This window comes from Rhinatrema bivittatum, chromosome 7, assembly GCF_901001135.1.
Source record: "Rhinatrema bivittatum chromosome 7, aRhiBiv1.1, whole genome shotgun sequence".
NCBI lineage: Eukaryota > Metazoa > Chordata > Amphibia > Gymnophiona > Rhinatrematidae > Rhinatrema > Rhinatrema bivittatum.
Genome location: NC_042621.1, coordinates 276707526 through 276733632, shown reverse-complemented (window position 1 = coordinate 276733632; position 26107 = coordinate 276707526). Strand labels below are relative to the sequence as shown.

The following is a 26107-nucleotide window of genomic DNA, read 5'->3' as shown; positions in this document are numbered from 1 at the left end:
AGGACAAGAAAAAACCTTGGTTCTCTCTAGAACTGAAATCCATGAAACGCGAACTAAGAAAAAGGGAACAGAACTGGCGCAGGAATCCCTCTTCCTCAAACCTAGCATCTTTCAAATCACTCATGCACCAGTACAGGACCACAATTCTTCAGACAAAAAAAGACTTCTATTCCCAGAAAATCCACAATTTCATCTTCGATCCAAAAGCTCTTTTCTCCTTGGTTCCTTCTCTCACCAAACCACCTGTGCCGGCCATCCCAGATGACAAAGTAGCTATCAAATCCATAGAACTGGCTAACTACTTTAAAGACAAAATAGCTAACTTACTGGCCTCCTGCAAAACTGTAACTTCTCCTGGCCAATCATGCCCTCTCCTCGCTACAGCGCCTCTTAGCTATAAATCGAATCAACCCCTAACCTCCTCCTTGCCTATTACGACATGCCTGGAAGAATTCGAATCCACTTCCTCTCTAGAAATAGAATCACTACTGAGGAAACTAAAACCAGCCTCTCACCCTTTCGATGCGATCCCAGCCAACCTTCTTATAACTTGTGCCACCAAAGTTTCCAAACCTATTTCTCAAATTATAAATGCCTCACTAGCACAAGGCCATGTCCCTGACCCTCTCAAACTGGCTATCTTAAAACCCCTCCTAAAAAAACTAAACCTCTCCACAGACAACCCAGCAAACTTTCGACAGATTGCAAACCTCCCTATCATCGCCAAGGTTCTGGAGAGAGTAGTCAACAAACAACTTTCCGATTTCCTGGACAACAACAATATCCTCTCTCCAGCACAACTCTGCTTTCGTAAAGCCAGAAATACGGAATCCCTCCTCATTTCTCTTTCAGACAACATCCTCATGAACCTAGAAATGAAACAACCCTGCCTGCTCATCCTCCTAGACTTATCGGCCGCATTCGACACAGTGAACCACCAGTGTCTCATTGAAAGGCTCTCTGAAATCGGCATCAAAAACACTGTCCTAAACTGGTTCATTTCCTTCCTGCAGAATAGGCATTATAAAGTCAAAATTAACAGCAAAGAATCCCCGCCTTTCATCTCTACCCTAGGAGTTCCTCAAGGATCATCTTTATCCCCGACTCTTAACATCTATCTTCTCCCGCTTTGAAAACTTCTATCCGAGCTCAAACTTACCCATTATGGGGTAGATTTTCAAAAACGGCGCGTTGGCGTACTTTTGTTGGCGCTCCAGGCGCCAACAAAAGTACGCGGGATTTTAGTAGATACACGCGTAGCCGCTAAAATCCTGGATCGGCACGTGCAAGGCTACGCCGAACCGCGCAGCCTACCTCCGTTCCCTCAGAGGCCGCTCCGAAATCGGAGCGGCCTCGGAGGGAATTCGCTAACGCCCTCCCTTCCTCTACCTAACCCACCCCCCCTACCTTTGTTGGGGGATTTACACCTCCCAGAGGGAGAAGTAAATCCCCGCGTGCCAGCGGGCCGCTGGCGCGCCTAGACGCAACCCGGGAGCGGTTCCGGAGGGCGCGGCCACGCCCCAAACCGCCCCGGGCCGAAACCACGCCCCCGTGCCCGCCCCCGAAATGCCGCGTCCCGCCCCGAAAACGGTGCGCCGCTCGGCCCCGCCCCCGACACGCCCCCTCGGAAAACCCTGGGACTTACGCGAGTCCCGGGGCTCTGTGCGTGCCGGTAGGCCTATTGAACATAGGCGCACCAGCGTGCAGGGCTCTTAAAATCCGCCCCTATCTTTATGCGGACGATGTACAAATACTGATACCGATCACTGAATCGCTACAAAATACTATTCTCCATTGGAAAACCTGCTTCACCCACATTAACAACCTCCTCTCAAAGCTCAACTTATTACTCAACGCCGACAAGACAGAGCTCCTACTAATCACACAAGATGGCAACATACCGCTAAATAACCCTCAACTTCCAATGTCCCCTTCATTCTCTCCCAAGGTCAGAAACCTCAGGGTAATCATGGATAGCCAAATGACCCTCACAGGCTTCATCAACAACACCGTAAAGGAGTGCTACTTTAAACTCCAAGTTCTAAAAAGGCTAAGACCCCTCCTCCATTTCTACGATTTCTGATCAGTCTTACAATGTATCATATTATCTAAAATTGACTATTGCAATGCACTTCTGCACAGCTTGCCAGACATCTCACTCAAGCCCCTACAGTTGCTTCAGAATGCAACTGCAAGGATTCTCACAAAATCCAACAAGAGGGACCATATTACTCCTATTTTAAAGAAATTACATTGGCTCCCAATTAAGTTTAGAATCCTTCACAAATTGTTAAGTCACTCACAAGGCCTTACACAACATCACTCCTCTGGATCTTACAATACCATTACAACTCCGCGCCTCCGCCCATCCTCTAAGACTAGCCCAGAGAGGAACACTTCAAGCACCTATCATCAAGTCCGCCTTCAGAAAAAGAGCTCTGTCCGCTGCGGGTCCCAAACAATGGAATCTACTCCCTCCTGATCTAAGGCTGGAACAATGTCCTCTCTCTTTCAAGAAAAGACTTAAGACTTTATTTGAACAAGCTTTCTCATAACCACTCCTTTCCGCCATGGTCTTAGTCCGCACTGTTTGGTTACCTCTCCCTTATGAGGTTTCTCAGAGTCCTCCTCAATTAAGTTCCCGGCTTTCACCCAAGCCATGATTACCCATTGATCCCTCACCTGCTTTCACCCAAATTACTATGTTTCCTATTTTTCACCCGAGTTTTGTTATCCAGGTTTTTTTCTACCTTGTTAAATGTAAGACAAGACTTTGTCACTGTTTTTTTGCAAGTTATAATGTAAACCGAAGTGGTAATTAATCCTGTTGTTTGAACCTCTGTATATAAAAGTTATAAATAAATAAATAAATAAATAAATCATGCGTCGAGTGCCGTGCCGAATACGACACACACATCATTAAAACCTGCGTCCCTCCCAGTTCCAGGACATTGTACAGTGCAATCGACGCATGCGTCGGCAGTACCGAAGGCGTCGTTATCCGCGACGCATGTCGACGCATCTAAAACATTCACTACGCATCTTGAGCACCTACGAAGCAAGTGCCTCATAAACATAAGCCTCCTCATCAACTGAGGAAGACAACTGATACATTTAAACCACTGGACAAACCACGTAAATCAGTTTCAAAAACAAAACATCTGACATCACCCTCTACAGCACCTCCTATATTGGAATCTGCTCGGAGGCACATTACACTTTCACCAGGGGGTAATAATTCCCCTTCAGTGTTGTCTGATATTATTGTAGGCGACCAAGCAGGGGGCTGGGAGTCGACTCCAGAAATAGTATCTCTTCCTGCAAAACCTCATAAGAGACCAAGGTTGCCTCATTTACCTCTGCTAAATACACCAGTTAAAAGAGCCAAAAAATCTACCAAAGAACCAGACCAACCTCAACGAACGACAGCGCACGAGACAATGTCTCAGATCGCCACTCTCTTGCACTCCTTCACGCAAGGATTACCACCAGAACCTAATCCTTTACCATTAGGATTTCAAAGTCCTTCATCACCACAATTCTCTCCCTCTCTTCGGGATGCACCATCTCCACGACACAAAGTCCCCTGAATCTTCTGTGTACACGATATCCACGGATCTTTCTCCATTATCAACTCCAGGCAGTTCAACCGGCATTCCATCTGACCCTCCACAAGATCAGCCCACTTCACTGGCAGAAGTTCTCACTTATGTTAAGTTCCTGGAGAAGTTAGGCTTAGCACTTAATATCGAAACTGACCCGAGATCTGAGGTAATGGGACTTCTGCAAATACTAGATGTTCCAGCTGAGCCTACTGCTCTACCACCACATCAAATTTTGGAAGGTCTCATGGGAAAAGCTTGGGATACTCCATATCTTCTTCCACCAATATCAAGGAAGTTGGACTTAAAGTACAGAATGCAGAAAACTTCATACTATTCAAATGTACAGACTCCTCACAACTCAATAGTCGTGGAATCGGCAATGAAAAGAGTGAAAAACAGGCTATATTCTAACACGCCCCCTGGCAAAGACAACAAGATTTTGAATGACTTTGCAAAAAAGATCTATCAGAATTCCATGCTAAATTCTCGTCTTAACCACCATCAATTTTATATTATTCAGTAATGGTTTAATTGTACACAGCAGTTGCAACCCCTGCTATCCACCGTGCAGGGTGATACTCCACTACCTCAGCCATTTCTAGACCCCCAAGAAGGATTGCATCATTGGTTGCGCACATTATATGAAGCCTTTGATACATCTGCAAAGTCATCAGCAATTTCCTTATCAGCTCGTTGGCTGGCATGGCTATGAGCCAGCAGCATGAGAGATGACGTACATGATAGACTTGCCAACTTACCATGCAGACCTGACAATCTTTTTGGGGAAAAGCTTAGAGAGACTGTTTCTTTAATTAAGGAGCAGAATATTGCAGTCCAGTCTTTAGCGACACCCCTTCCACGTCTCGCCATTACTTCAACCAGTATAAAAGGGGTTATTACTATCGTAGACCATACCACTACTATCAACCCTATCAATCCAGTTATAGGCAACAATCATTCCAGCCACAAAGCCAAAGACCACGGCAAAGAAACCAAAGACCACAGAAGCCACAACCTTCTCAGCAAACTCCAAAACAAACGTTTTAGATCAGGAGGCCCCAACAACAGCTCAAGTGGGAGGAAGACTATCTTTCTTTTCTTCCCAATGGGCCAACATCACAAAGACCAATGGGTATTAAGCATCATTTCATAAGGATACCATTTACGTTTCAGTTCCTTCCCAATACTTCCACATTTGATCGCTTCCAAAGCACACCAAATGCAAATCCCCATCTCTCAAGAAGGTGTCACTCCTCCTTCAACAGAAAGTGATACAGCCGGTGCCTCCCTTGCACAGGGAGAACAAATTCTATTCCCAATACTTCCTCATTCCCAAGAAATCAGGAGGCCTACGCCCCATCTTAGATCTCCAAGCACTAAAAAGACATCTAGTAAAAGAAAGATTCAAAATGACTTCTCTCAAGACAGTTCTCCCCTTTCCAAATGACTGGATGTGCTCACTAGATCTGAAAGATGCTTACACTCACATTCCCATTCACAAGAATTTTTGGCGTTACCTCTGTTTCCAAGTGGCGAATCACCACTACCAATCAAGGTACTCCCCTTTGGTCTCACATCGGCCCTGCGGGTCTTCACAAAATGTCTAGCTGTTGTTGTGGTGCATCTCCGCAAACAAGGGATAACTATGTTCCCTTACTTGGACGACTGGCTCATTGTGTCTTCCAATGCTCAACTCCTATTGCAGCAGGTGGAAGCAACTCTTCTTTGCCTCGAGAACAATTCAATTCATTAGAGCAGTTATTCGAATCCCACTTTCCATAGCCTTTCTACCTCTGGACCAAACTAAAACTTTGCAAAACCTTTCTCGTGCACTTCTACATCACAAGATAGTTCCAGCACAGCATATAATGGTGCTCTTGGGCCATATGGCTGCAGCAACACATGTTGTCCAACATACTCAACTCCACATCAGACGTCTCCAGTGGGGTCTCAAATCTCAATGGAACCAACTGACACAACCATTGTCGCACAAGGTTCACGTAACAAATTCCATGAAGAAAGACATCAAATTGTGGCTTTGCCCCTCAGTATTGACCGAAGGAAACCCATTCCACCAGCCTCCTCATCAGCTAATCCTCAGAACGGATGCATCCGCGAAGGGATGGGGTGCCCATCTCTTGCATTTACAGACACAAGGACTTTGGTCAAACACATAGAAAGGTCTCCAAATAAATCTGTTGGAACTCAGAGCAATACAAAACTCTGTAAGAGTATTCCATTCATGGGTACAAGGCAAATCAGTCATGATGCACACCGACAAGTAAGGGAGGGATCCGGTTCATTTCCTCTTTGCAAGGAAGCAGTTCAAATATGGGAATGGGCAGAACACAACAAAATCTTTCTTCAAGCATCCTATCTTCCAGGGCTTGCAAGCACAAGGGCAGACAGGCTCAGCCGCCTTTTTCACCCACACAAATGGTCACTAAATCAAACGGAAGCGAACAAGATCTTCGCGCAATGGGGTACGCCAGAGATAGACCTCTTTGCTCAGAAGAGAATCGCAAAGTGAACAAATTCTGCTCTCTTCTTCCCAGTAGACACTGAATATCCCAGGATGCTTTCCTGATTCCGTGGAGCAATGGCCTTCTGTATGCTTTTCCTCCCATATCACTAATTTCACCCACAATCCAAAAATGTATTGCGGACAGAGCAGATCTAATACTAGTAGCTCCAGCATTTATTTATTTATTTCGAAGTTTTTATATACCGATGAACGTTGGAAACATCTCATCGGTTCACAATAGACGAAATGCAGCTACAAGAGCTTTACAGTGACACAAAGAACAATGTGCATAACATTAAGTAACAGAAGGATAATAGATCAAAACGTACGAGAATAAACTAAAGAAAGGTAAAATAAATATAAATGAAAAATGAACAATTTACAAAATATATGGCATAAAATATAACTATTTACAAGTTGAGAGTTATAGAAGTCGGGGGGGGGGGGGGGGAGGTGAGACAACCATGGTATGCTTATCTTCTTCGACTCTCGATCAGCCCTCCAATACCATTACCTACAGGCCCCTTTCTCTTTTCACAAGACAAGGGAACTCTGGTTCACCCCATGCAATCCTCCCTTCACCTGATGGCATGGAGATTGAACGGCATGTACTAAATTCTCTGCAACTTCCACCGCACATAATGGACGTTCTCATAGCATCTCGGAAACCTTCCACCAGAAGAAATTATGCCTTCAAATGGAAAAGGTATGCTACATGGTGCTCCCATCAAGGACTTGACCCCCTTTCTAGTCCAGCAGCATCGCTTTTAACTTATCTACACAGTTTCTCTTTCAGGACTAGCAGTAACGTCCATAAGAGTACACCTTAGTGCAATTGCGGTTTATCATAATAGAGATAAGGACGGCTCCATCTCTTCCCATCCTTTGATTTCCAAATTCATGAGGGGTTTACTTCATCTTCACCCGCCTTTTCAAAAACCAATAGTTCCATGGGATATTAATATTGTTCTAGAAGCGTTGATGCATCCTCCTTTCGAGCCAATTCCATCCTCTTCTCTAAAATTCTTAACCTGGAAGGTTCTTTTCATTGTTGCCATCACTTCGGCGAGAAGAATAAGGAACTTCAAGCATTGGTAATCAATGAGCCATATCTTCAATTTCATCATAAGATGCTATTGCGGACTCACCCTTCTTTCCTACCAAAAGTAGTGTCCGCTTTTCACATAAATGAAACAATATCTCTACCGGTTTTTTGCCCAAAACCACATACTGATGAACGGCAGAGACTGCTTCATATGTTAGATTGTAAAAGAGCTTTGGCTTATTACAAGAATAGAACTGACTCAGTCAGACATTCCTCTCAATTATTCGTCTATTTCAACCCAAATAATCCGGGTCAACCGGTCTCAAAGTGAACACTGTAGAATAGCAGAAGTGTATTCAGGCTGTTAGCCAGTTAAAGGACGTGCCTCTCGCAGGTCCAGTAAAAGCTCATCAAATTAGAGCGACTGTAGCTTCCATAGCACATATCCAGGATGTGCCAATCCAGGACATTTGCAGAGCAGCAACCTGGTCATCCATTCATACATTTACATCTCACTATTGCCTCGATCAGCAGGCTGCATCAGATTCCTCATTGGGATCTGAAATTCTAAAGACTATGTCAAAGCCTTAATGGCTGTCCACCTCCCATACAGGCCAATACAGTACAGTGCCCTCCAGTGGAGCACACTGTTAACCCGCGATTGGACGCACGTTTTCGACGTGCTAGCATTACCCCTTATTCAGTAAGGGGTCAAATGCGCGTCCAACCCCCCCCCCCCCCCCCCCCCCCCCCCCCCCGAACCTAATAGTGCCTGCAACATGCAAGCCGCATGTCTTACTTTCAGAAATTAGCGCCTGCCCAAAGGTAGGCGCTAACTTCTCCAGGCACCGGGAAAGTGCACAGAAAATCAGTAAAAACTGCTTTTCTGTGCACCCTCCGACTTAATATCATGGTGATATTAAGTCGGAGGTCCCAAAAGTTTAAATATATATATATATTTGAAGTCGGCTCGCGAGTTGAAAACCGGACGCTCAATTTTGCCGGCGTCCAGTTTCCGAACCCGTGGCTGTCAGCAGGCTCGAGAACAAACGCCAGCAAAATTGAGCGTCGGCTGTCAAACCCGCTGACAGCCGCCGCTCCTGTCCAAAAAGAGGCGCTAGGGACGCGCTAGTGTCCCTAGCGCCTCTTTTTACCGCCGGGCCTAATTTGAATACTGAATCACACACACAGGAGAGCGGGCGTTTGCCCGCTCTCCCGCGGACTTTACTGTATCGGCCCGATAGGTTGCAAAAAAAATTACAATCAAAACTGCAACCTATGAGCTTGGGACTCCCAGCATGCATGGCTAAATGCCCTGCTTATCGACAGAAAAAAGCAAGTTTGCTTACCGTAAACGGTGTTTTCCATAGATAGCAGGGAATTTAGCCATGCATTCCCACCCACCTCCCTGGACAGCCATCCATCTAAACAACGCCTACACCCGCAATCAGCTTGGGAAAACTAACTGAAGGGAAGCTTGAGGAGTGCGGGAACCCGAGGTCATGTGCACTTCAAGCTCCGCCTTCGTGAATTCACGGATGATGTCACCCGGCATGCATGGCTAAATTCCCTGCTATATACGGAAAACACTGTTTATGGTAAGCAAACTTGCTTTTACTTGGTGCAGTGTACTAAGGTAAAACCATAACAGAAAATTTTTCTCATGACTTAACGATAAAACAAATTAAAAAAAAAAAAAAAGTGAAGCAATGTGTGTGAACATACCGCCTTTTCCTGTCATATATTAAATATAATACGTGGTTTGTGACCAGACTTCACAGCTGATCATAAAATCTTAAGTCCCTCCATTGCAACAGCCTTCCTCCTTGCTAGCAGTGGCAGCACACTGGAGAGAGAGCGCTTTCACTGGTGTGGGGTGAGGGGGGGGGGGGGGCCGATCTTGAAATGTTGCATCTGCAGCTCTGGAGCTGCTCTTTAATCAAGTCTAAAGTCAGGGTGAAAAACAGATTATCACTCTTAGAAAGATCTGTGAATTTATAGGTGACAATCAGTTTAAACTGAAAATGAAGGAGCCTGTGCATATGGTATTATCTGTTAATGACTTCAGAGTACCAGCAGGTGGCAGAGAAAACAAATTCCTGTGCAGTTTTCAAATGAAATGGGTGGGTCCCAAGTGAGCATTCAGATTTCCTAGAGAAGTGTTAAATCTGGCAAGCTTGTATGCTCAAGTATGTTTATAATATACTCTTTAAAAATCTTCCCTTAAAAAAGGCCATGGAAGAATTGCTAAGATTTTCTCAGCAAATGGATTTTATTGCTATGTCATTAAGGATTTAAACAATGATATTTTTAAATCTAATTCCAGAATATTTTGTGAATTGTATACATTTTAATTTGTATTTTAGAAATATGTAGAAATGGGAATGCTTTCTAACTTTGTAGAAGGAGTAGCTAATCCCAAATATCAGCAGTATTGTAATGGTTTTCTTTTTTTTTTTCTATACATAAATATATATTTTGATTGAGTATTTTTTAATGGCAAAACCATATAAGAAAGCCAGATGGATATGGCCAAGCATACCAGTGTGTTATATTTTGTTACCTTTCCAAACAGCTTTCACTAAGTATGACTGTCAGTTTTTAGAGAAGACATATTGCTGCCATTTAAGCACAGTCTCTTCATGTTGTATGGCATTGAGAATAGCGACATAGTCCATTTGCTAATATTTATCTGAACAAGCAAAACCATTATAAAAAAAAAAGTCTCACATTTAAATTTAGTATGCTGTATATATTTTTCTTTTTTTTTTAGTTCACATTTTTCTGTGCCTGATGTCTTTCGATCTTTGAACTATACAGAAATAATAATTTTGCTGATGCTGCTCTAGCAGCGCAGTTTATTGCACCAAGTCATTTCTTCAATTCCCTGAGCAGGCATCTTGATCACCAGTGGTCTTTGTTCTCGGCTACTTCTGAGAAGTTAATATTTTATCACGTATTATGCAGTGTAGCAGAAGCTGCATGCAGCTTACTTAGCACAGAAAGGGCATTCACTGAAAAAATACCAGATGGTTTTAGATGTTGTGGATTTTAAGATGTAATATATGGAAGGTTAAAATATATACACAAAATGAAAGGATAGTTTCTTCCTGATACCCCCCCCCCCAAAAAAAAAATCAACAATATTAGTACTAATTGATTTCTTTTTCTTGTCAGTTCTGAAGGAATGAGAGAAAGCATGTGTGTTCTCTTTTCTTAGCTAGAGGAAATAAAGTACACAGGGAGGTGCTATTTGAATTTGATACAGTAACATATAGTGAAGGAAAAGGAGGATGCTACAGCAGAATCTATAGTAAATGGTACCTATCCCAGTAGGTTGTCATCTGCAGTGTCTGTCTTTTCTCCGTCGACTAGCAGGGCTAAATGAGCCATGATGAGGATGATGTCATCTGGCACCGAACGAGCTCTTCTCTCCTAACTGATAGAGCTTTTGTTCATAAGAACATAAGAAAATGCCATACTGGGTCAGACCAAGGGTCCATCAAGCCAAGCATCCTGTTTCCAACAGTGGCCAATCCAGGCCATAAGAACCTGGCAAGTACCCAAAAACTAAGTCTCTTCCATGTAACTATTGCTAATGGCAGTGGCTATTCTCTAAGTGAACTTAATAGCAGGTAATGGACTTCTCCTCCAAGAACTTATCCAATCCTTTTTTAAACACAGCTATACTAACTGCACTAACCACATTCTCTGGCAACAAATTCCAGAGTTTAATTGTGCGTTGAGTAAAAAAGAACTTTCTCCGATTAGTTTTAAATGTGCCCCATGCTAACTTCATGGAGTGCCCCCTAGTCTTTCTATTATCCGAAAGAGTAAATAACCGATTCACATCTACCCGTTCTAGACCTCTCATGATTTTAAACACCTCTATCATATCCCCCCTCAGTCGTCTTTTCTCCAAGCTGAAAAGTCCTAACCTCTTTAGTCTTTCCTCATAGGGGAGTTGTTCCATTCCCCTTATCATTTTGGTAGCCCTTCTCTGTACCTTCTCCATCGCAATTATATCTTTTTTGAGATGCGGCGACCAGAATTGTACACAGTATTCAAGGTGCGGTCTCACCATTGAGAATATGCAGGAGTTTGCTTGCATGTTGCTTTGTGAACCTCTGTCTTTATTTTGTCCAAGTTTCTGCACGGACATTTATCCCCTTTCTCTGTTTTGGTACCTTGTAGTTTTTTGTTTTTTTTGTTGTTTTTCATCTCAATTCGCTTTGAGTTGCCTTGCCTTGGCCACCCCTCAACAGCACTTTTCAGTGCTACCAAAAAATAAATATATAAAAGTTAGTACAGGAACTAGCACATCCAGTTTCAAGGACTGCATGTGTGTCCGAAAGATGTCTGTCGCTACTGTTCACAACATTTACTATAAATGCCTGGGGCCAGACCAGGATTTAATTGCTATGTGACCATAGGTCGCCGACGACGTCCAGATTCTGCTTCCCATCAAAGAAAATCTAACCAACACCATCTCACTCTGGGACTCCCTCGCCACACAAATAAAGAACCTCCTCACGAAGATATCCCTTACCCTCAACCACAAAAAAACTGAAATACTACACATAGCAAACAAACCCCCCACCAAAACCTACAAAGACACCACCCCCAGCCAACCAGACCCTCGCCTCATCAATGAGGTCAGAGATCTCGGCATCACCCTGGACTCCGACCTCAACATGAAAAAGCACATCAGCACGACAATCAAAGAGGGATTCTACAAACTACAAGTCCTCAAAAAACTCAAACCACTACTCTTCCAAAATGACTACCGCACAGTGCTCCAATCCCTCATTCTATCCAAGTTGGATTTCTGTAACTCCCTCCTCCTCGGACTGCCCGCCTCCACTTTAAAACCCCTCCAGCTGCTCCAAAATGCAGCCGCCAGATCACTCTCAAACACCAACCATTCCGAACACATCACCCCAATTCTAAAACAACTCCACTGGCTCCCCATATCACACAGATCACAATACAAAATTCTCACCATACTTCACAAATCCATCAACACCCAAAATATCAAGTGGACCAATGACCCCCCACGATCACAACACTACCACAGAAACCTGCGATCTCAAAACACAGGTCAACTCACATTACCCCACACTAAACTAGCACGCCTCTCCTCCACCAGACAACGCACTTTCACTGTAGCAGGCCCCACCCTCTGGAACAAACTTCCCCCCCCAACTCAGGCTGGAACCCTCCATCCACTCATTCAAAAAGAAACTGAAAACATGGCTATTCCTGAAAGCCTACCAACACCCAACCTAACCCCCCCCCCCCCGCCCTCCCATTAGCCCTCCCAAGTTCCCTTTTTTTCAAACTTCGCTCATTTAGCTTCCAGCATTGAGCCCCTCCTCCTCACCAACCCTCCTCAACATCTATAATTATTCTCGTTAAATGTTGTTCTTGCTACCTATTCTCCTTCTTGAGTTAATGTGAAAACTAAGTTACAATGTTAATGTGAACAATGTTATAATGTTTTAATGTAAAATAGTTAGACCCCTAGTCATACTATTCCATTTGTTTTGATGTGAACCGATGTGATGTACGCCAACGAATGTCGGTATATAAAAGCAGTAAAGAAATAAAGAAAAGGGCCACAGGTCCATAGCTTCCCCAAAATTTGGGCCTCTGCTAGCAATGACTGTTCCCCCTTCCCTTCTAAATATCCATTGGGCTCCCTACTTACCGAGCATTTCTGGAAGCTGAAAAGTACAAGAGTGAGACCTCTGGCCAGAGTGCTGCAGGAGAGTGCAGTGAGTACTTAGGACCTCTTTTGGCTAGAGTACTGTGTTTGCTGGTCTAGCCCCCTCCCATCTCAGAACAAGCTCTGCTGGTTCAGTCTCTTCCCTCTCCTCCCCCCCCCACCCCTGGTGTATGTGGCGATGTCATGGACAAGCTTTCTCTCAAGCAAAAATAAAAAATAAAAATGCAGGAGCTGCAACTTTATCACCTTATGACAGACTAACAACAGCAGAGGAACAGAAGACAAGGCAAGGACTATGTTTTATCATCAGTAATCTTTTTGCTGCTGGGAGTTAGAGGAAGTTCTCGGCCATGCTCTTTATGCCTCTATTAGCTGGCTGGGCTAAGCTCAGATTAGAGCAATGCAGTGGCCCATTGACAGACGAAATGGAGACAAATGAATGCCTAAAGAGGGAGGAGGAAGTGTAAAGATTAAGGGCAAGAACTTAAATGATGCTGTAGTGCCCTTAACTAGTCCAAAGGAGAGGATACTCGCTAACGGGCCGATACAGTAAGGTGCGGTAGAAAGAGGTGCGTTAGGGCCGGGCGCACCCGCGTTTGCCACACGCACAGTTTGGATCACATACCGCTCGATACTCTATTTAAATGGCATGCAAATGCAAGCCGCGTCCATGAAGCGCAATCCATTTTACTGTATAGGTGCTATACAGCGCCTATACGGTATCCTGGGTGCGCTGGTACATGTCATTTCAAATGACAGGTACCAGGAAGTGGATCCCAACTTTAACCAAAAGAAAACCTAAAAACCTAAAATCCCCTCCTCCCGAAGCAAGGCGCCTTGCTTCGGGAGGAGGGGAGAGAGGACTGGGGCTGCCCCGGAGACCAGCACCCATGGACGCGGCCAGGGCAGGTGAGTGGGGGCTGGGGGAAAGTTTGCCATCTACCCTTACCCCTGCCTCTAACGCAGGGGTAAGGGTAGGCGGTTATTTAGCAGGTTAAAGACGCGGCTAAACTGCAGGTTAAAAAGGCGATAGTTGGGGCGAACGTTACTGAATGGGAGGGAATAGCTAATCCGATCGTTTACATCTCTTATACAAGCCGCGGGCGGAAAGGGTTACCCGTTGATTTAAAGAAGCGGTAAGGATGGGTTAAAAGGGATAGTGAATCACAGGTTGGACTAATGCGGCCAAATTGTGAGTAGAAAGGTTAGAAGCAGGGTAACCGTGGCCGCACTTTACTGTATTGGCCTGTCAGTGAGCACATGAGCAGCAGTAGAAGGATGTGTTTGTGAATGTATCTCTGTGTGTCTGCGAAAGTGTGTGTGCCTGTGTCTGAGAGAGCGTGAGCTTGTATCAGAAAGTGTTTGTGACTGAGAGAATGTGAGTACATGTGTGTCATTTTCTGAGAGAGCATGAGTGTGTGAGTCTGAGCCACCCCTCCTTTCCCACCAATCTTAGACTTACCAGCTATGCTGACACCACTGTGGGTTTAGCTACTTTTTACCCAATATGGAGGCTTTTCACAGTGGATCTTGTCAATTTCTTCAAGTAGGAGTTGGCAACATTGCATAAGCATTGGGACAGAGAGCCATCCAAGCCCTGGCCCATCTAACTTTGTCAAGGGCAGGACCCTGTGGTAGTGTGGGATGGTGACCGCTCCCCCCCACCCCTCCTTGGGGTAGAAGACCCAATGGGTGGGTGGGATGAGAGAGAATGAGAATGTGGGAAGAGGGAATGAGTAAAGGAGGAAGAGGGTGAGAGGAGGGAAGGAGTTGAGTGAGGGGATAGGGGAGGGAAGGGGGTAGAAGAGAGGGGATTAAATAGGAAAAGGTTGGGGGTAAGAAGGCGTGCAGGATCAGTGGAAGCACTAGGCAGCCACCTAGAGCACCGCTGTTTGGGGGCCTGCATGGGTGGAGAAAAAGAAGGTGCAACACACCACACCATAAGGAGCAGGATTAGTGTCTGTTCACATCCCGAGAGGAAGAAGGAGGATTCTAGTCAGCTTCGTAGGCCGAATGGTGTCTCTATTCTGTATTTGTTGAGAATCTGTCTGTGACAGAGGTGACATTCTGCTACTGTGTAATTTCCTTGTAGCAATCTATAGCAACTTGACTTGTTCTATTTTCCTAATAGAATGTGTATTGGTTTTTTAGGGCCTGGAGTAATATTTGTAGTGTTGCGTTTTCATGGGCAGGGTTTGAATTCTGGCAGTTAGTACTCTTTTTATATGGGATGTTTAGTATGTTGTAACTGTAGTTCAGTTTACTTTTGACTTTCTGAGGGCCAAGCACCAAACCTAACACACTTTACAATAGGCCTGGTACCATATGGGTTCCAAGTATCTTTTGCAAGGTTTTCTCATTGGCACCACAGCAGTGTATGTTAAATATAATACAATATGTGGTTCACATTACCCCGTCTTTTTAAATGCATAAAGGACTATGGCAGAAAATCATATGAAGCAACCAGATTTGCCAAAAGTGCCTGTCAAACACCTGAGTTATAGACGCTTATTTAAAGACCATCATAATAGGCTTCATCGAACAGTGATAACTTTATATCTCTGCCATAATTTTAATCATAGGTTTAGTAGTCATCAGCATGCATGTTAAGTAAGGCTTCATAGAAGTTGAAAAGACAGCGTTCCACACCAAAGTTAAGTAGAACGTTTGCCCAGCATATATGAAAAATATTGAAAAATAGATGACTATTAGACCTATGATTAAAAATAAGGCAGAGATATAAAGTTATCACTGTTCGATGAAGCCTATTATGATGGTCTTTAAATAAGCATCTGTAACTCAGGTGTTTGACAGGCACTTTTGGCAATTTTGGTTGCTTCATGTTAAATATAATATGCATGTTGTGATAATCGTACCTCAGAAAACTATACTTTGAATGTCCTTTTTCATATAAACTCTATTATAAATGCATAATTATTATTTGTGTTGGGAGGAGGAGACGGCGGCAGCCCAGAAGGCTGTAAGATTCACCTCTAGGGTGCCTAATATTCTTGCATCAATCCTAAGAGTTCACCACACAAGCCCTTACCATTCACCCAACTCCCATTTCTCCCGGGAGGGCAAATGTTGGGGTGAAATATCAAGGTGAGCTTGGATGTTCTTTTCAAGCAGGCAAGTGGTGCCCAAACAATTAGGACTGTTTGGTATCTTTAGGCCATGTTTTCTTGGTTTCTGATTACATCTCTTGGTATTTGATGATCTTCTCTCTCTTCATTCATAGTATAGAATAGTCCTTTAATACTGACACTTCTATTAATAATGCTGTTTTTCTCATGGCCAGCAGTCTGTTAGATTTTGAATTATTCCTCCTACAGTTCTTTGTCTCTCCCTATGCAGCTTATTGCAAAACACGTTTGTGTCAGGGATTGATGTTTGCTAAATAGGATCATTTTCAGCTACACCACTTGTCTATGAATACAATATGTTTGTGATATCTTCATCCCCAGTACAGATTTCTACTTATTTGAGCTTTGTGCACTTCATTTTACTCCAATTATTTTCTCGGGGCAGGCCATCCCTGCCCATAGGCAGAAAGAAGTCCCTAGCAGTTTTCTAGCATCAAATATTTTATTGGTAGGTCTAGGAATAAATAATTCTAATCTCTGATTTATGCAGCAAATGTATGTAAGAAAAATATTAACTGCAAATGTAAAGTAAGAAATTGGCAGTGGGAGGCGGAGCTTGGAGTAGATTTGGGGTGGAGCTAGGGGTGGAACTTTGTTTGCCTCCACAACCAAAAAGATGTTCTGCTGCCCATAGGCTATAACTGTGGCCAGATGTCATGGAGGTCCAAGAGGACCCAAGTCTGGTAAATGGAATAATTTCACAGGTTGTTAAAAAGCCAAAGTCATTCTTCCTCTCGGAGAAGGGCCTCCTCAGGCTTCCTCTGTGCAGAGTTCAACATGAGCTACTCAAGCAAAGTTTGCCCTTCTTTGGCATTCGTTTCTGGATCCGCTGCTCCACTGGGGTAAAGCAAAGCATGGAAGTACCGCAAATAAGTTTTGTAAGGCATTTGCAGGCCTCGTGGGGCTAATCACTGCATAAGAAAAAGCACCATGAGTTGGAGCCAGCAACACAGTTGGCACCACCAAAGCTGAGGTTAGGATCAGTATCTTCAGTGCATATGATGCCAGCGATGCACTGGACCTTTAGCCTCATGACCCCATCGACATGTTCAGCATTGGATCCATCAATGCTCCACTTCCCAACACAGTTAGAGCATCTGTTCCTGGCCCTGTCGTTGCACTCGACTCATTAGAGGTGGGAACGATCATTAAGAGGCCCAGAGGTCAATTCATTGCTGCACTTACCTCCCTCTTTTTCAATAACCTTTTATCCATCTCGAGCAAGGATTTCACCTAGAGACATGAGATCTGATTTTTCTCTGTGGTACCTCATTTTTCCATGCATCCATCAGTTCATTTCATCCAGGAGGGGGAAACCACCTAGAGTCAATTGGGAGCTTCTCAAGAGAGTGAACCTATACTTGTCTCAGAAAAGGATGTCTCTTTCCCAACTGTTGGTCAGAGGACTCAGCAGCACATAGGTAGAGGAATTGGTGAAGACTTTTTGTCTCACTGACAGCTAGTGATAATGATGACACCCTTCATGCTCCTATCCAAAGTATCTGATTTTCTCCCTCAAGCAGGAGTCCTTCTTGCCTCTACACTTCATGAGTTCCCATCAGAGGTTCCAGTGGCAGGATCTAGCCCCCAACCATCGATCTAGCCATTCTGAGGAAAGAGCACATAACACCACAGTCTGGAGCATGCCCCAGGAATATTTCCCTCTAAGATGACCGAAGATCCTGCTTCACTCACCTTCTTCATTGGGTCAAGAGTTAATGTCCCTTCATCTCTCTATTGAAGAAGGGTTTACGGGGATTCCCTCAGACCCTCTTACCTGATCTGCCAGGGCACTTTTTGCCACAGAAGGCCTTTCGTACACGAAATTTTTGAAGAAACTGGATGTAAAGCTTTGGGAGTCAACATCCTCAAGGACAAAGATCCAGTACAGGGTCTTCGGTCTTCTCTGGATTCTGGAAACTGTTTGTGCTGGCAGCAATCCCAGTCCACTTGATCCTACAGGATTTACAAATGAAAATGTGAGAAAATCTAGCATCTTGTCCCCTCAGTAGCCAGAAAACTGGGTCACAACCAGAGTTCAGCACACTCCAAACCCCAGAGTTCAGCACACTACTGCACCAGTCAGTGGTAGTGGAGTCAGCGCTGAAACAGGCTAAGACCCAGGATCTTCTCCAGCACTCCACCAGGAAAAGGACCCTAGACTTTTGGATAATTTTGGGAAGAAAGTCTTTCAGAGCTCGATGCTTAAATATCTGCATAGCAGTCCACCAGTTCTACATGAACTAGTGGACAGCAACATGATTGTATTGATAAGCTGAAACCTCTGCTAGTCCCTGTATAGAGTGCAGACTGCCAGTGGGCTCTTCTGGACTAGGAGAAAGGTGAACGTCATCTCCACTTGGTGTAGGAATAATTTGATGCCTCAGCGAGATTTTCTGCAATGGCCATTAGAGCATGCTGACAGCTAGCAGTTTGAGGGAGGACATATATAACAAGCTGGCCAACCTCTTCAGAGAGAAGATCAGAGAAACAGTTGCCCAAATTAAGGAGCAGCATGCAGCCATCCAGAGTCTTTCGATGGGACTTGAACAACTATCATCTTCTAGGCGTCCTTACTTCGCTTTTATTCCAGAAATGCCCCTTCCAACATTTCAGTTGTATCATGCACTACCTCTGCTTCATCAGTAGTTTCCAGCTCGTGGTTGTCTGTGCAAGAGACACCAGCCAAAGATGCCACAACAAGCTTATCCTAAGTCTGGGCTTAGTTTTTGACTTGACTTGAACCTCCAGTAGGAGGTTTCATCTTTTCCCGGAAGAGTGTCTGAAGATCACCAAGGCCCATTGAGTTCTCAAAATTGTAGAATCTGATTACCATTTATGCTTTTCCCACCTTCCAGAACTGCATTATTGTTGAGCCTTCAATCTGGATTTGTCTTACTCAATCCAGCTCCATCTTGAGGTGGAGCCTCAGCCAGTGGGCAATAGAAACAGTCCTTCAAAGACCATGGCAGGGGGGGTCTTCTCCTACTATTTCCTTATCCCCAAGAAGTTGGGGGGATTGAGACCCATCCTGAATTTACAAAGTCTGAATAAGAGTCTGCTGTTGGAGAAATTCAAAATGAACACCTGCCACACCATCTTGGCCTTCATTTAAGCAGGAAACTAGATATGCACCTTGGATCTGAAAGAAGCAAATGCCCACATCCCCATATATCACTCCCATTGGCAATGCCTCAGTTTCATAGTGGATTCTTCTCATTACCAATACACTGTTCTCGCTTTGGCCATGAGGTTTTTCACAAAATGCCTCGCAGCAGCGATGCACCTTTATTGCCAGAGAATCTTTCTTTATATGGAATACTGGTTAATGACAGGGCCTTCCCAAGCAGGGATGTTGGATTCCCTTCAAAAGACGATCCAGCTCCTTCAGTCACAGGATTCATCAGACACTTTGCCAAGTTGAACCTTGTTCCTACCCAAAGAATCACTGGGGCCTGGATCTATTTCCTGAGGAGAGATCATGCCTCCTGTTGGTGCAGGCTTTCTGACCTCGTGTCTTGATACACAACGTACAACATTGGAATCCAGTCCCAGTCTGAGAAATTGATTGTTCTGGGACCCATGGCAGTAGTAGTGCCATGTGGATTCTCCAGTCTGGCCTCTATATGCAGTGGGATCAGTTGCTTCAGCCCCTATAATCCCCAGCGAGGGTCACTGCAGATATGAAGGGGTCTCTCCCATAGTGGCCAAGCCTAAATGTCCTACAGATGGGAGCTCCCATTTGGCTTCTACCTCCTCAAGTAGCATTAACAATGTATGCATCCACCAGGGGGATAGGGCACCCAGAGCCCAAGGAGTCTGGTTGTCAACAGAATGTTTTAGAATTTAGAAACAAATCTGAAGGTATGCGCAATCAGACTTGTATTAGCAGTTTTTTCATATTTCCTTTGTGAAAAGAGATTTCTGATCCAAGCTGATAACCAAGTAGCAATATTCTACATGAACAAGCAATCAGGCACAAGGTCATGAATCCTCTGCAGGAATCTCTAAGAATTTGGGTATGGACTTGCAGCCACAAAGTGTTCCTTCAAATAACATTTTCCCAGGATCTCCAACACATTGGTAGATCACCTCAGCAGAGTGCTTCATCCCCACATGTGGTCTCTAGATCAAGCAGAGGCAAACAGGTTGTTAGATTGCTAGGGCCACCTTTTGATCAATTTTTTGAATCAGAGAACAACAGGAAAGTAGAAAAACTGCTCCACTCTTCAAAGCAAATTTATATCTGCTCTGTATGCTTTTCTGCTCAGATGGGAGGCAGATCTGCTGTACACTTTTCTGCCATGTTGTTTGGTGGCAGGAACAGTGCAGAAAAAACTCAGACTGAGCACGCCTGATTCTCATTGCTCCGGTGTGGTCCAGATAAGTGTGTTTTCTTACCTTGTTCGATTGTCAATCAGCCCTCTAATCCCTCTGGGATCTGATCTGACTTTACTAACTCAAGAAGGTTAATCTGTCATCCGAACCTTCCCTCTCTCAACTGGATGGCATGGAAATTGAGTGCTCACCATTGCGGTTTACCATGTTCAAGTGGATGGCAAACCAATATCCATTTATTTAGTGTCAAAGTTCATGAAAGGTTTGTGGTATACAAGATCTCTGGTTACAGCGCCACCAGTGCCATGGGATCTCAGTGTAGTATTGCTCAAATAATAAAACTGCCTTATGAACCATTAGAATTGGGCTCCTTGAAGTTCTTCACCTGGAAAGCAGTGTTGTTTAGCCAATGAAATGGCTAATATGTCAGTGAGCTTAAAGCATTGGTTCATTACTTACTGTACAATCAGTTTTTCCACAGCTGAGGGCAGAGCACCACTCTCCACCAAGTGCTTGATTCTGACTTTTCATCTGAATCAAGCCATTGTTTTGCCTACGTTCTTTACAAAACCTCATGCACACGAAGGGGGCAAAGGCTCTCCATTTGTTGGCATGCAAAAGGGCCTTGATGCAGTTGCGTTCTCTTTAGATAATGTCGGGCTTCTCAACTTTTTATTTCTTATGATTCCAACAGACCAGGAATAGCATGTTGTCCAACTGGCTGGCAGACTGCATCACACATTGCTTTGTTCTGGCTGGCCTCCAGATAAGACTGTCAAGGTTCATCAAGTGAGAGCCATTGCGGCTTCATGACTTATCTGCTGATCATGCCTATCAAACATTTACAAAGCTGCAAATTGGTCACCAATTCATACCTTCATTTTCCATTATGATCTGATTAATCTATCAAGAAGTGATAGTAACTTTGGGCAAGCAGTTTTGCGCAGCCTGTTCACCCTGTAGTGCACTCTCCAAGAGGGTGGGTCCAGGTTGCTTTTTTAGTAAGTGCTCCGCTACAAACCTTAGCTTGGGATTCCCTATGTGTCATAGCTAATTCAGCCCTGCTTGTTGATGGAGAAAGCAAGTTCGCTTACTGTAAACGGGATTCCTCAGACAGCAGGATGAATTTGCCATATTTCCTGCCCACGTCCCTGGAGAGTAGACTACCTAGCTAAAGCTAAGCTCTGCAATCTACTGAGGGGCTCACACAAGGCAGCATGTACGCGGGAACTCCCATGCGTGCTCAGAGCAAAAGGTCTATGATCTAGGAGAGAAGGGTACGTTTGGTGCCATCGGATGATATTGCCCACATGTCCTGGCTATAATTCATCCTGCTGTCTACAGAGAACCCCATTTATAACAAGCAAACTTGCTTTCTCTAGTTTTCCACAAGAAATAGATATAAATATTCACAACTTCTCAAGTATTTTGAATTTCCCATCCATCTGTAGATTGTGATCATCTCCCTATAAAAAGGCATTTGATTTTTCTCCCAATTTTTCTTCATTTCAACTATGGATACCAACAACAGTTCCCAAGCGGTAAGGGGATGGCAACCACAGCAGTAGGAATTTTTTCAGACCTTTTTCCATGCTTGAAGTTAATTCTCCAGGTCAGAAGAATGTCTTACAAATAGGCAGATTTGTCTGATAAAGCCCTTTATTAAGGAAAAAATTAATTCCGTAAAATGTGAAATCCATTAATGTGAATTTAGATTTGTTTTTTAAACACAAGATTCCTGTAGCTTTCTCTTTAGGGCCTGCTGAGTCTGGCTGCTGGTTAACCAGCCAGAAACATTCTGCTTACCGTAGTAATTAAAATGTTTGTTTTCAACCTTAATCTGGTGCCCTAGCCACAATAACAGATACAATACAAGAATATTTGTGTTAAAACATAAAAGGCCCTTCTAACATCAACTTTGTCATATAAATTAAAATCAAACAAGTTCATCAAAATGATTATAGTTTAGAACCTGGAAAAAATTATGGACAAATCATTAATGCAGACAGCCTATGCATAAGGTTTATTTCCCTGCATGAACTGCTTTTGAGGCTCAGCTTTTGTGTAAAATTTATAGCCTCAAATGCAATAGATAAGATTAGCTGTGAGAGGAAATTTTATTCAGAATTAATCTTTGTACAGTGTTCATTTCTGGAAATAATTTGAAAGTACTGAGTCAAGCCTAAAATATTCCATCCTAAATAGCTTGTGGTGTATCAAGTTACTGGTGGGACACCTTGCATTTTATTAGGCTTAAAGATATATATTTTCCTGTCTTTCAGAGCTGAAGAAGGCACTGGCAATTTTAAGGTAAAATATTAGCTATTTTATGTTTAGCATGAATTTGACTTTTGTGTTTATCTCCTCTTCCTGTAAGGTCTCTTTCCTTATTTCTTGGTACATGTTTGTTATCGGAGAATCTCCATACACAGCCTTCAGTATGTTTTCTCTTTTATTGTATAGGCTAAGTGCTTCTGCAGCCTTCTGAGGAGGAAAGAGCAGAATGGTTGATTGGTTGATTCTGAACCAAACCAAAGTGATTTGGTTTGGTTCAGACAAATACATACTTAAAAAACCTTTAATTTATTGTAGTGTGCTTTTGGTTAATCACTGGTCTTTAAGATTACTACTTATCTCAGCCCTGCTTTCAAGAGCTGAGCATTGCCTCTGCAGCCCAGCCCAAACCAAACTGAAGAATATTAACCACTAGGCGCTCAAGTAGATCAACTTTGACTCTCTTATTTTTGTTTTACTTAACCAGCTTTTCTGCACAGAGATATTCTACGTATTAATACGCTTTGTCTTTCTTGTGTGGTAGTTTTCTGGCTATTGGTGCTCTTTAGGCTTTGGTGAGGATGGGGGGGGGGGGGCGCTCTCAGTTTTACAATCTGCACCTTGCTGGGAGCGCATACGAAACCGCTTTAGTGCGCATTGAAGGCTTTCAATGTATGCTTATTGCGAAGTACATGCAGCCAGAGCTGTGTATATAGAAGAAGGTAGTGGGAGGGGCAGGCTACAAATGAAGAGAGCACTGTCAAGCAGCTGGGCTGTATAAAGCTGCATGGATGGAGGAAAGCAGCAGGATGTAAGTAAGAGGATACCACTGTGGTGCATGAATCTGTCTGCAACTGCACAAGTAAGACGTGGGAAAGAGTGCTCAGGAGCAGGGATGGTGGGGGCAGTGTGCTGGGATCAGACTAGGGAGAGGGGATGAATGGGAGAGGGAAGAGAATACCAGGGTCGGGCTGGAGAGAGGGGAAAGGTAGTGTGTCGAGGTCCAGGCTGTTGAGGGGGAGAGAGAATACTGGAGTCAGGTTGGGGATGGGCGAAGAGAGCCCACTGCAGGCGAGATAGGGAGGATGGGAGAGAGGGTTTGAAAAAGGAGTGGGCAGGGAGGTTAAGTAGATTCAGTGGAGTCACATGATCTCCAGAGGAACATGTTGAGAGCTTTCCAGAAGACACTTAAGAGCATGTGAGAGAGCTACTCAAGATGAGACCAATTCACCAGGACTTATTTTGTGCGTTACCTGAGAAGGAGCATCTTGCTGAGCATCTGCTGTTTTTTCATGCTATTATGTGTTACATTCAATTTTTGGTTTTCTTATTGAGTATTCTTAATCCCTAGTTGGGTATTTCTTTTTTTATATATTTATTACATTTTAAATCAAATTATATGAAATAAAATTGACAGCATTGAATCAGATAAAGGTCAATAAATAGACACAGGAAACCAATCACAAGTCCTAAAAACATGCCATACTGGGTCAGACCAAAGGTCCATCAAGCCCCGCATCCTGTTTCCAACAGTGGCCAATCCAGGCAAGTACCAAAAAACTAAGTCTATTCCATGTTACCGTTGCTAGTAATAGCAGTGGCTATTTTTTAAGTCATCTTAATAGCAGGTAATGGACTTCTCCTCCAAGAACTTATCCAATCCTTTTTTAAACACAGCTATACTAACTGCACTAACCACATCCTCTGGCAACAAATTCCAGAGTTTAATTGTGCATTGAGTAAAAAAGAACTTTCTCCAATTAGTTTTAAATGTGCCACATGCTAACTTCATGGAGTGCCCCCTAGTCTTTCTATTATCCAAAAGAGTAAATAACTGATTCACATCTACCCGTTCTAGACCTCTCATGATTTTAAACACCTCTATCATATCCCCCCTCAGTCGTCTCTTCTCCAAGCTGAAAAGTCCTAACCTCTTTAGTCTTTCCTCATAGGGGCGCTGTTCCATTCCCCTTATTTTGGTAGCCCTTCTCTGTACCTTCTCCATCGCAATTATATCTTTTTTGAGATGCGGCGGCCAGAATTGTACACAGTATTCAAGGTGCGGTCTCACCATGGAGCGATACAGAGGCATTATGACATTTTCCATTTTATTCTCCATTCCCTTTCTAATAATTCCCAACATTTGTTTGCTTTTTTGACTGCTGCAGCACACTGAACCGACGATTTCAATGTGTTATCCACTTTGACCGCCTAGATCTCTTTCTTGGGTTGTAGCACCTAATATGGAACCTAACATCATCCTCATCAAAAAGAATCATTTAAGGAAGAAAAGGAAAATAAACAACTCGATAATACCAAATCATGCTGACCAAGCATACCACCTAACCCAAATACATCCAACCTCCTATATTTTATCTACCAAGAAAGTTTCTGAATGTATGGAATTAACAAAAATACATTTCTTTTTCTGATATTACCTCACATTTGTAGGAGAATTTCAAGAAGAACGCTCTAATTGCAAGAACGCACTGCTTTATTTGAAGGAAATGCTTCCTTACTTGGGAACATCTGGAAATATTTGGATCTTTTGACTGAAAAATAATGTGCTCTTACACTTCAATATATTGAAAAACGAGGTCCTTATCAGACTCTGGAATAAACAGGTGTCCTTTCCTGGGCTTTTTGTATCGCATGTAAGGTAAATAAAGGGAAACTTTCAGTAGTACTGTCCTTCCCCAAAGACAGAGAGGGACCAAGGGGAAGCCTCTGGGGGGACAGCCCGCTTACCTCCCCCTTTGGTCCCCCCAGAGAGGGACCAAAGGGGGGAGGTAAGTGGGCTGTCCCCCCAGAGGCTTCAGACTACCCTTATATTCCTACAGATGGAAATTCTGCCAACTTCTAGAACTGTTAGGAAGCTGAAACTGCACACAAATCATCAATGAAAATAAAGCACAGTGGATGATGCATTCTTGGAATGTGAAGATTGATTTTAGGATCCATTTTTACACAAAATAAACTTTACCCTAAAGGAGGAAAAGCAAGCATGCGGGTATGCTATATGCTGCCATTATGTTGCATACTAAACACATGGTTTGTATCCATTATTGCTAAATAAATAGATGTAAATAGCTTTTAAAATCTACAGTACTTAGCTATGTACTACATACCCTAGTTATTGTTTGAAACATTTTTGTCCATAGTTGAAGGGTGACTAGTCAAATATTCTTAAGATAAAATTGGCCTTGAATATTCTTAAAACAAAATTGATTTGGGTTGGCAAATGCACCCCTATCAAAACCAATTTGGTTCTGCTGATAGATAATATAGTGCTGCCTGTTGATTATAAAGGGAAAAGTGTTGGGAGTAATGCTTGATTCTGTTCTAACAATGAAACCACATATTCAGAAATTAGCCAGAACAGCTTCTTATAAATTAAAGCTTTTGAATCCTCTAAAACATCTGCTTTCTAAAGACCTTCATTCTGTA

At 43.4% G+C, this 26107-nt stretch overlaps 1 protein-coding gene across 3 annotated transcripts in view; it reads left to right on the top strand.

Moving 5' to 3' along the window:
• PCGF6 (polycomb group ring finger 6) overlaps nucleotides 1-26107 on the top strand; it is a 211378-nt gene that overhangs the window by 75609 nt on the left and 109662 nt on the right. For all 3 annotated transcript variants that reach the window (XM_029610296.1, XM_029610294.1, XM_029610297.1), the window contains exon 7: nucleotides 22669-22696. In XM_029610296.1, the coding sequence (XP_029466156.1) occupies nucleotides 22669-22696 (28 nt within the window). The remainder of the gene's footprint in view (nucleotides 1-22668; nucleotides 22697-26107) is intronic.